At 33.5% G+C, this 12,126-nt stretch overlaps 1 protein-coding gene across 50 annotated transcripts in view; it reads right to left on the bottom strand.

Annotated features, from left to right (window-relative positions):
* LOC127731126 (uncharacterized) overlaps window positions 1–11,538 on the bottom strand; it is a 55,999-nt gene extending 44,461 nt beyond the window's left edge. For all 50 annotated transcript variants that reach the window (XM_052239996.1, XM_052239999.1, XM_052240003.1 and 47 more), the window contains exons 1-3: window positions 11,417–11,538; window positions 1,095–1,844; window positions 480–642 (exon numbers count right to left, since the gene is read on the bottom strand). In XM_052239996.1, the coding sequence (XP_052095956.1) occupies window positions 480–642; window positions 1,095–1,844; window positions 11,417–11,439 (936 nt within the window). In that variant the 5' untranslated portion in view covers window positions 11,440–11,538. The remainder of the gene's footprint in view (window positions 1–479; window positions 643–1,094; window positions 1,845–11,416) is intronic.
* Window positions 11,539–12,126: the final 588 nt, after the last annotated feature.

Here is a 12,126-nt window from a genome sequence, read left to right as displayed (position 1 = left end):
TATCATACCTTACACATACAGAACTTTTATCTTACCTTACACATACAGAACTTTTATCTTACCTTACACATATAGAACTTTTATCTTACCTAATTACACATATAGAACTTTTATCATACCTTACATATACAGAACTTTTATCTTACCTTACACATATAGAACTTTTATCTTACCTTACACATATAGAACTTTTATCTTACCTTACACATATAGAACTTTTATCTTACCTTACACATACAGAACTTTTATCTTACCTTACACATATAGAACTTTTATCTTGACTTACACATATAGAACTTTTATCTTATATTACACATCCCAGTACTCTCCTTTGTACTTTGGCTTAAACTTGTATACAAATTAAGGAACCATTGTTAAAATGATGTAATTAATTAAGTTGTTAAATTTCAGTGTGTATAAAAATGCAAATAATGTGAAGAAAATTGAATTGCATTGTTGTGCTAATATAACAAAATTACCATAAAGTCTTTCATTTCACGTTTTTCCCTCTCTGATGGACTTTTAGGAGTAAATGTATTATATTTGTAATGCAAGTTTAAATAACGGCTCTGTTCTCTACTGTTTAAATTAGATTTCCTGTTCTGATATCTGAATATCTTTGAATCTGCCTTATCACTCTTCCTGAAAATACAACAAAATGTCAAATGGATAAATAGCCTGAAAAATTATATTAATGGCTTCCCATTAACCCTTTTTTCTTTTTAAGGAAATTCATAAAGAAAACAAACAATTCAAATTCTACATTCATGACATTCTTAATATATCAAAATAGCTAGATCCAAGTAAAAAAGTTTTGGTCATTCATTCTATAAATGTATTTCAATACAGTGTTCCCTCCAGTATTTTCAAATACCACTGTCTCCCCAAAAATATAGTTGCTCACCACATTTAAATTCTATTATACATTCTATTCAGATAGCAGCATGGTAAACAAGCTCAGCAACCATGGTACCATCGTATATGGCTCAGCAACCATGGTACCAGGGTATATGGCTCTGAGGAGAACACTGCACTAGATTTATGTTATTTAAAACATTCTTTAAATAATTTCCCGTAAAGAAACTAATAATAACCTATCTCTGGATTTAGTGTCCCATGGAAATTCTTCTGTTCTTTTCTTTTGTTCTTTATTACTCTCTTTCTGTTGATGGTTCTGGTTTCCTGGCATGGAACCTTCCAAAATGTCACTTTGATTTGATATAGTTTTAGGAATACCAAATTCCTCTATTTGATTGATATCTACACTTTGTGCTGAGGGTTCCTTCTTTTCTGTATTGTAAGCCTTTTCTACACCAAACTCTTCCAAATCTTCAATACATGGCTGTGTTTGTTGTAACTCTGTATCATCTGTATGTTTCTGCTGAGTATCAGATTGTTTTGTACTAGTATGTTGAAATTTATTTTTCTGCAAAGCTTCTTTCTTTTCAGTATCAAGTACAACAACATCTGTGACCTTCTGGCCTCTTGTTTTAGCTTTTTCTTTTTGTTTGTTCTGTTTTGGTGTAATTTTCTTTACAACACCAAATTCTTCAAAATCTTCTTCAACATCAAATATAAGCTCCTCCTCCTCTTCACTGGCATCACTAAGTGATTGAACTTTATACAGAGATTCTTTATCTTCTTTATCCCAACTTTTTGTTTTTTTCTCATTCACCTTCTTCTTTGATCTTTTAGATTTAGCATTCACACCAAGATGACATTCTCTCGGCGGGAATAACTCATATCTTTTTCTAATCTTCTCTTCATATGTTTCCGGTTTCGAATATTTGTTGAAAGTTTCTTGAGTGAAGAAGAAATTGTGGCCAGTATCAACAGGAACATTCCTATAATAATAGAATACAACACATGTGTGACAGTTATACTAATACAATATAACATGTGTGACAGTTGAGTTAGCATTTTTTTTAAATATATTTCAGCTAGTTCTTAAAAAAAAAAACAGTGTTAGGAAATAAATGATGCATGATGTGAATGGCTACTGTATTTTAAGAGTAAGGTATCGTTGAAACTATTTATGATTGTTTTGAATGATTGTTACAATGTATCAATGAACATAAATTAACACATACAGATAACTAAGTCTTCAGTTGTTTTTCATATATATATTATGGGGACAAAGTCTCCATTAACAGTAAGAAAATCAATAAAATGAAAAATTCACATATACATGTAAATCAAAAACTTATGAACTCAAAATCGTTATCTTTTTTTTAAAATGTTGCACTAGCGCATTACCCTGCTCCTGTTCTGTAGACAGACACTGCAATGTCGCAAGTCATATGATTTCCCGCAAATTTATATATCTGATTATCAAAAAGAATAATACAAAATGTAGCAATAATATGAGAACAAATATTTGGAATATAATCTGTTTGTGTACATAACAAAATGAATCTAGTGCTCATTCAACATACAATTTCAAGATACAGAGCAAACAAAATGAGTTGGGAAACTGACCTGATCAGGCAGATTTTTGTATCCTTATCTGATGCATGAAGAAAAATTATAAGTAGATGTGGTATTTTCGTCATTTAAGGAATAAATTATTATACTTTTAATCAAATAATACTTTTATTACAGAAAACAAGAGTGCACACGCTGAAATGTCTCGCCTTCTTTACTAATCATTGATATTATGTTGATAGTTCTAAATATAAAGCTTTACTACAACTATCACATAAACTTAACATGATCCAAGAAAATGAGGTCAAGGTCCTATAAACCAAACAAGAAATACATGTACACCTTACAATCATTCAATACACTAAATATAGTTGACCTATTGCTTATAGTTTCTAATAATATAAGATACAGACTTAACCAAGAAAACTAAACATTGACTAATGAACCATGAAAATGAGGTCAAGGTCAGATGAACCATGCCAGGCAGACATGTACAGCTTGCAATCCTTCCATACAACAAATATAGTTGACCTATTGCTTATAGTAATAGAAAAACAGACCAAAACAAAAAAACTTAACACTGAGGTATGAACCGTGAAAATGAGGTCAAGGTCAAATAAAACCGCCCAGACTGACATGTACATCATAAAATATTTCCATACACCAAATATAGTTGACCTATTGCATATAGTATTAGAAAAAAAGACCAAAACTCAAAAATTTAACATTGACCCCCAAACTCAATCCCAGCCTTCCCTTTGTGGTATGGTACCTTGCAGTCAATTTCAGAGAGATCCATACACTTGAACACAAGTTATTGTCTGGAAACTAGAAAAATGCTTGTTTTTTGGCCCCTTTTTGGCCCAAAATTCCTAAACCTTTAGGGCAATTACCCCCAAACTCAAACCCAGCTTTCCCTTTGTCATATGGAACCTTGCAGTACAATTTCATAAAGATCCATACACTTACACACAAGTTATTGTCCTGAAACTAGAAAAATGTTTTGTTTTTTTGCCCTTTTATGGCCCCTAATTCCTTAAATTTTAAGGGAAGTACCCCCAAAATCAATCCCAGCCTTCCCTTTGTGGTATGGTACCTTGCAGTACAATTTCAGAGAGATCCATACACTTGAACACAAGTTATTGTCTGGAAACTAGAAAAATGCTTATTTTTGGCCCCTTTTTGGCCCCTTATTCCTAAACATTTTGAGCAATTACCCCCAAACTCAATTCCAGCTTTCCCTTTGTGATATGGAACCTTGTAGTACAATTTCATAAAGATCCATACACTTACACACAAGTAATTGTCCTGAAACTAGAAAAATGTTTGTTTTTTTGCCCTTTTATGGCCCCTAATTCCTAAAATTTTGAGGGAATTACCCCCAATATCAATCCCAGCCTTCCCTTTGTGATATGGTACCTTGCAGTACAATTTCAGAGAGATCCATACACTTGAACACAAGTTATTGTCTGGAAACTAGAAAAATGCTTGTTTTTTGCCCCTTTTTTGCCCCTAATTCCTAAAATTTGAAGGCAATTACCCCCAAAATCAATCCCAGCATTCCCTTTGTGATATGGAACCTTGTGGTACAATGTCAGAGAGATCCATACACTTACACACAAGTTATTGTCCTGAAACTAGAAAAATGTTTGTTTTTTTGCCCTTTTATGGCCCCTAATTCCTAAAATTTTGAGGGAATTACCCCCAAAATCTATCCCAGCATTCCCTTTGTGATATGGAACCTTGTGGTACAATGTCAGAGAGATCCGTACACTAACACACAAGTTATGTCTGGAAGTTACAAAAATGCTTATTTTTGGCACCTTTTTGGCCCCTAATTCCTTAACTGTTGGTACCATAACCCCCAAAATCAATCCCCACCTTCCTTTTGTGATATTGAACCTTATGGTAAAATATGGTATAGTACCTTGCAATACAATTTCAGAGAGATCCATACACTTGAACACAAGTTATTGTCTGGAAACTAGAAAAATGCTTGTTTTTTGGCCCTTTTTGGCCCCTAATTCCTAAAATTTGAAGGCAATTACCCCAAAATCAATCCCAGCCTTCCCTTTGTGATATGGAACCTTGTGGTACAATGTCAGAGAGATCCATACACTTACACACAAGTTATTGTCCTGAAACTAGAAAAATGTTTGTTTTTTTGCCCTTTTATGGCCCCTAATTCCTAAAATTTTGAGGGAATTACCCCCAAAATCAATCCCAGCCTTCCCTTTGTGGTATAGTACCTTGCAATACAATTTCAGAGAGATCCATACACTTGAACACAAGTTATTGTCTGGAAACTAGAAAAATGCTTATTTTTGGCCCCTTATTCCTAAATGTTTTGGGCAATTACCCCCAAACTCAATTCCAGCTTTACCTTTGTGATATGGAACCTTGTAGTACAATTTCATAAAGATCCATACACTTACACACAAGTAATTGTCATGAAACTAGAAAAAATGCTTGTTTTTTGGCCCTTTTTGGCCCCTAATTCCTAAAATTTGAAGGCAATTACCCCAAAATCAATCCCAGCCTTCCCTTTGTGATATGGAACCTTGTGGTACAATGTCAGAGAGATCCATACACTTACACACAAGTTATTGTCCTGAAACTAGAAAAATGTTTGTTTTTTTGCCCTTTTATGGCCCCTAATTCCTAAAATTTTGAGGGAATTACCCCCAAAATCAATCCCAGCCTTCCCTTTGTAGTATAGTACCTTGCAATACAATTTCAGAGAGATCCATACACTTGAACACAAGTTATTGTCTGGAAACTAGAAAAATGCTTGTTTTTTGGCCCTTTTTGGCCCCAAATTCCTAAACCTTTAGGGCAATTACCCCCAAACTCAAACCCAGCTTTCCCTTTGTCATATGAAACCTTGCAGTACAATTTCATAAAGATCCATACACTTACACACAAGTTATTGTCCTGAAACTAGAAAAATGTTTGTTTTTTTGCCCTTTTATGGCCAAATTCCTAAAATTTTGAGGGAATTACCCCCAAAATCAATCCCAGCCTTCCCGTTGTGGTATGGAACCTTGCAGTACAATTTCAGAGAGATCAATACACTTGAACACAAGTTATTGTCTGGAAACTAGAAAAATGCTTATTTTTGGCCCCTTTTTGGCCCCTTATTCCTAAACATTTTGGGCAATTACCCTCAAACTCAATTCCAGCTTTCCCTTTGTGATATGGAACCTTGTAGTACAATTTCATAAAGATCCATACACTTACACACAAGTAATTGTCCTGAAACTAGAAAAATGTTTGTTTTTTTGCCCTTTTATGGCCCCTAATTCCTAAAATTTTGAGGGAATTACCCCAAAAATCAATCCCAGCCTTCCCTTTGTGGTATGGTACCTTGCAGTACAATTTCAGAGAGATCCATACACTTGAACACAAGTTATTGTCCTGAAACTAGAAAAATGTTTGTTTTTTTGCCCTTTTATGGCCCCTAATTCCTAAAATTTGGAGGCAATTACCCCCAAAATCTATCCCAGCATTCCCTTTGTGATATGGAACCTTGTGGTACAATGTCAGAGAGATCCGTACACTAACACACAAGTTATGTCTGGAAGTTACAAAAATGCTTATTTTTGGCACCTTTTTGGCCCCTAATTCCTTAACTGTTGGTACCATAACCCCCAAAATCAATCCCCACCTTCCTTTTGTGATATTGAACCTTATGGTAAAATTTCATATAGATCCATTCACTTTAATTAAAGTTAGAGTGCGAAAACCAATGTGTCTTCGGACGACGACGACGACAACATCATACCAATATACGACCTCAAAATTTTTTTGCGGTCGTATAAAAACTGCATTTTACCCCTATGTTCTATTTTTAACCAAGTCGGCCATGATGGTTGGAAGGCGGGGTCATCGGACAAATTTTTTAAACTAGATACCCTAATATTGATTATGGCCAAGTATGGTTGAATTTGTCTCAGTAGTTTCAGAGAAGAAGATTTTTGTAAAAGATTACAAAAATTTACAAAAAATTGTTAAAAATTGACTATTAAGGGCAATAACTCCTAAAGGGGTCGACTGACAATTTTGGTCATGACAACTTATTTGTAGATCTTACTTTGCTGAACATTATTGCTGTTTACAGTTTATCTCTATCTATAATACTGTATAGCGGGTTATTTTCGCGGGGTGTAAATTTTTTCGCTTATTTTCGCGGATAGAACAAAATCGCCAAAATAAATTCCGCTAATTCCAAAGTGTACATGCAAAGGTATTGATAAAAGTTTTGAATCCACCAAAATGAGAACCGCCAAAATATTTCGTATACCTTATTTAATGAAAATCGCGAAATTTTACACCCGCGAAAATAACCCGCTACATGTATACGGTAATATTCAAGATAATAACCAAAATCTGCAAAATTTCCTTAAAATCACCAATTCAGGGGCAGCAACCCAACAACAGGTTGTCAGATTTGTCTGAAAATTTCAGGGCAGATAGATCTTGACCTGATAATCAGTTTTACCCTTTGTCAGATTTACTCTAAATGCTTTGGTTTCAGAGATATAAGCCAAAATCTACATTTTACCCCTATGTTCTATTTTTAGCCATGGCGGCCATCTTGGTTGGTTGGCGGGGTCATCAGACACATTTTTTAAACTAAATACCCTAATGATGATTGTGGCCAAGTTTGGTTAAATTTGGCCCAGTGGTTTCAGAGGAGAAGATTTTTGTAATAAGCTAACAACGACGGACGACAACGAACGAAGGACGCTAAGTGATGAGAAAAGCTAACTTGGCCCTTTGGGCCAGGTGAGCTAAAAATGAATTGACAGCTAATCACCTCAAGACAACACACAAGTTCTTTATACATAATTTAAAAGCAGTGTAAGGGAGGTAATTCAAAGTAGTTTTTGAATTACCTCCCCTACACTGTAATTTGTACTTAAGTAATTGTCCATTAACCAGGACACCCTTGTTTTTTTCTCACTTTTTTGCCCCTAATTCCTAAACGGTTTGAGCCATAACTCCCCAAAGCCAATCCTAACCATCCCTTTGTGGTATGGAAACGTGTGGTATAATTTCAGAGAGATCCATACACTGTTCCACAAGTTATTGTGATGAAACTAGAAAAATGCTTATTTGGGCCCCTTTTTGGCCCCTAATTCCTAAACTGTTGGGACCATGACCCCCAAAATCATTCCCAACCTTCCTTTTGTGGTTATAAACCTGATGTCTAAATTTCATAGAGATCCATTCACTTAAGGTTGCAGTCTTGTAATTGACTGCTCCATAGGCTTACCGCGGTACATGCAAAACAGCTGATCTTTGAAAAAATTTTAAAATAAAATGCTACATAGAAATTTTTTTTCATGTGCATATCATGTATGTAGTAATGTGAAATTGTGATTTAATCGAAAAAAAAGTGGGTCGTGCCACGAAGAATAAAAAGTTATGTAACCCTGAAGTCAAAACTATTTTTTTCTACTTTCTGTTTGCTGTTTTTACTAGGCCGCACCACTTCCAGTAAACATGATATCCTTCCACTTTCCTGGTTTCACTTTGATATCCCCAAAAAGATATAAGATTTTTTTTAAATCTAAATATATGTTTCAACTCAGCATAAACTTTTAATCAAACAGAAAAAATTGAGTCCAGAAAAAAATTCAGAAAAAATGGACTATTTTATTTCACGCCATGTTTTGACATGCAACGGAAACTGGAGTTGTAATACAAGACTGGTACCTATAACTGTAATGACATGTCTTAAAAAAATAAATCATTTATTTTGTTTCATTAAGTAGCCATATTTGAACATATAAAATGCCATTAAAAGAATTGTTTAGTTGTATTATTGAACAGATATATCATGTTAAGGAGGGGTATTTGCGAAAAATACCAGTCGAGAGAATGTTAAATTTCGTGAGCCGTAAGAAGAGGGAAATTCATTCTCAAGACTGGTATTTTTCGCAAATACCCCTGAAGAACATGCTTTATCTGTTTAATTACACCGAATGTTAACGTTCAAAAACGCATTGATGATCGTGACGTTACAAGCGTCCAGTCGGATAGAGTATTTTTTGGCAAATACCATGGCAGAGAGGGTAAAAAAGGCTTTCCTTTTTGCATATACCCCGGCGGCGTTAAAAAATGAACTATATTTTGAACCAATCAAAACCCAGGATTCTTACATAAGGTGTAATTATAAATATAATCCCATTATTAAAGGAGTACCCTTTTCTGAAACAAGGCAAAATTTGGAAATAAGTCATGCCTATCAAAATTGAAATGATCTGTAAATCTCATTCTAGTTTCTCTTTATGAATGTTTACTAATTATTTGGATACTGTGAAGCTAGAAGAGAATTGTTACTTATCATTTTTATTTTTTACCTTCTCTTTGATGGAACCACATTCAATATTTTACCCCTCCCCCTTTTTTCCATGAAATCTATCCAAGTGGGCCTCTTGTTTTAGTCAAATTGAAAAACAACCCCATAACTTTTTCATATTGAAGAATTTGTTGCAATACAACTATTTAAAGACAAGAAAGACTATACCTTTCTCTTTTTTGACAATACATGTCTTTATACATGCCTACTATATGATGGTTTTTGGGTTGTACTTCACACCCCTATGCATATAAAATTTGTCATAAAATCCTAGAATAAACAAAATGAATACTCAAGTTGGTGTTTTTGGTAAGAATATTGATTACTTGTCACACCTAAGCACAAAAATCTTTGTCATCATGGATAGTATTAGAAAAATTCTACTTTTTAAACAAATTTTTAACCCAAATGTGGAATTTTCAATTAACGATGCAGTGCAGCAGACAGGAAAAGAAGTCATAGACTCTTGTAAAGTGAACATTTTGTAAAAAACTTTTCAGCAAAAGTTCATTTTATATATATTCTACCTAAATGTCAACAATATAGCCATAAAAATAATAACCCTAAAGTAAAAAATTACTTTTGTATCTAGCTGTCTATTCAACTTTACACTGATTTTCAATGAAACTGCTCAACCAGAATTTTCATCACAAGAAGAAGTTTTCATGGAGGAAAAAATCTTTCTATGTTCTTTTTAATTGAAAATCATATATGTAATACTACCAGAATCTCAATTTACCTCAAACTGATGTGCTTTACATTGTATATCTATTTATACTTTTGTATGGTGTCTTGTATAAAAAATCATAATTATGACATAATTTCAGTTTTTTCAGTGTAACTTGATACCCCATGATTTTTATTTCTTAAAAAGTACTTAAATCATGATGTTTTGTCATTCTGGGCACACAAAAGTCCACATGAGCTTCTTCCTTGCAGTGAACATAGGAAAAAATTCCCCTATGCAGGTTGCAGTCTTGTAATTGACTGCTCCATAGGCTTACATGCAAAACAGCTGATCTTTGAAAAATTTTTAAAATAAAATGCTACATAGAAATTTTTTTCATGTGCATATCATGTATGTAGTAATGTGAAATTGTGATTTACATATAATCGAAAAAAAAGTGGGACATGATGACCGATTATAGACTACGGTAGGATACAATAACCAAAACACGATTAAAAAATTATTCAACACAAAAATCATTTTAAGAAAGTCACTTCATTTTGAAACAATGAACAAAAAAAATATTAATAGCAATACACTAACCAAAAAAAAGATTAAAAAAACCAATAAAAAGGGTGCTAATGTAACAAAAAATTTGTTCCGGCGTGACATTTGTTCCGCTGGAACAAATTTCATAGGAAATATGTTCCACTGGACTTTATATCACAGAAAATATGTTCCAGCACTGTAAAATTTGTTCCGGAACTAATTTTATGACCAAATGTGAAATAAGTTCCGGAACAAAAATCATAGCTCCATGAATTTTGTTCCAATTAATATTAAGAGTTTTAAAAAGTTAAATAAGTTCCTGTGATATTTGTTTTAAACGATTTGCACATTGAAGGCATGACTGTAACTAAAGGATGAAGATAAGAAATAAAAGCGATGGTAATGTATCATAATTTGTATTTATGTTTTATGTGGATCGTATTCCTCCTTGGTTTTTAATTTTTGTTAACTGTCATGGCCCCGTGTTCTAGTCATACATGTACTTAGGTCATAGCTAGCACAGTTTCAAAAGAGTGTGTCTTTTGTTTCTACATGTCTTTTGATATAACTGATCAGTCACTTTGTCCTTTTCAAATAAGTACATATTTTCATCTTTAATTATACTTTTTTTCTGAATGATTGATTTTTCTTATTCTACTCTTTTCTGGATGAAAAGTGTCATTTTGATATTTTTTATGGAGTATATAATTAAGCATTTGCTATACTCCACAGGATTCGAATTGGATGATTTACACTTTGTACTTTTTTTTATTATTGATATAATACTCATTTTTATAATGCACTTGAATGATAACTTTAAACTCACTGATGACAAATGCTCAGTATATAAGATAACTTGTTTAACCAGTGGAACATATTTCACAGACAAGGAACTTATTTCACCAGGTGAGGAACAAATCTCACAAACCCAGAACTTATTTCACCAGATAAGGAACATATCTCATAAACCCGGAACTTATTTCACCAGGTAAGGAACAAATTTCACCAACCCGGTACTTATTTCACCAGGTAAAGTGTGGAACTTATTTTATAGAGATGGAACAAATTATATAGAAATCATCTGTGAAAAAAGTTCTCCCAGAACATATTTCCTGTGATATTAGTTCCACTGGAACTTTTTTCACAGGAACAAATTTTGGCTCACACTAACGCCGGACCCGGGGTGCGAACGTTTAGGGTGCGAACACGTGAAAGGGGCGAACGTGAATGGGAGCGAACGTCTTTTTGGGCGAACGGACCCGGATTCAGGGCGAACGGACCCAAAACGACAAGAGATGGAGACATTATTACTTTCACAAAGCTATCTTAAAAAACTTAGTGATAAGGCATACCTAAATTGTATTTGTAAAATGATTGACAGGAAAAATTTGCTACTTCCTTAAACTTACCATGAAATGGGACATTTACTCATTTTGACATAAAGGTTTCTGTTCACCACACAAAATCACAACTGACACTTGAACTGAAAGAAAAATAACGTGCGTTCTACATGTCGGAAGTAAACAATGAAAGTTACATTTAGAATCAAAGAAGGTTATATTTTTTCCGGAAATTGTATAATCCAAACAAGAATGTAGGCTCTCCGATCTTTCCCGATGTTCTGTGCTTCGATTCTTCCTTGGAATAACAGTCCTACATTTGATATTTATAGGAAGGTCCATTTAATATTAAACGGATAGTAGCTACGATTTTCATTTAAAAAATGTTTTTAATCTATATGCCGGATTTCAGTGTACAAAAAGTTAATTGGTCTGAATTTTAAAAGTATAAATAAAACCATCACTGCTTACTTTCCATATAGCATTTAGAAGCTTTTTAACGATTTATGTAAAGCAAAATATTGTCCTATAAAATATTGTCCTCCAAGACAATATTTCATGACTATGTATCGTGAAATATTGTCCTTATCTATGAAAAAATGCCCAGGGTAGGATATATTTCCGTAGTAAAATTTTGTATGTATATAGACAATATTTCACAGATGAATACTATGAAATTTTTTCCTGTTAAAGGGAGGTTATATTTTGTGTGTATTGAGACAATATTTCAGACAGATTGTCATGAAATTTTGTCTAATGAAGGGGGAGGTTATCAACAG

The sequence above is a fragment of the Mytilus californianus genome, unplaced genomic scaffold (assembly GCF_021869535.1).
Source record: "Mytilus californianus isolate M0D057914Y unplaced genomic scaffold, xbMytCali1.0.p SCAF_2, whole genome shotgun sequence".
Lineage (NCBI taxonomy): Eukaryota > Metazoa > Mollusca > Bivalvia > Mytilida > Mytilidae > Mytilus > Mytilus californianus.
The sequence above is the reverse complement of the archived record's forward strand: the minus strand, read 5'-3'. Positions and strand labels throughout refer to the sequence as shown.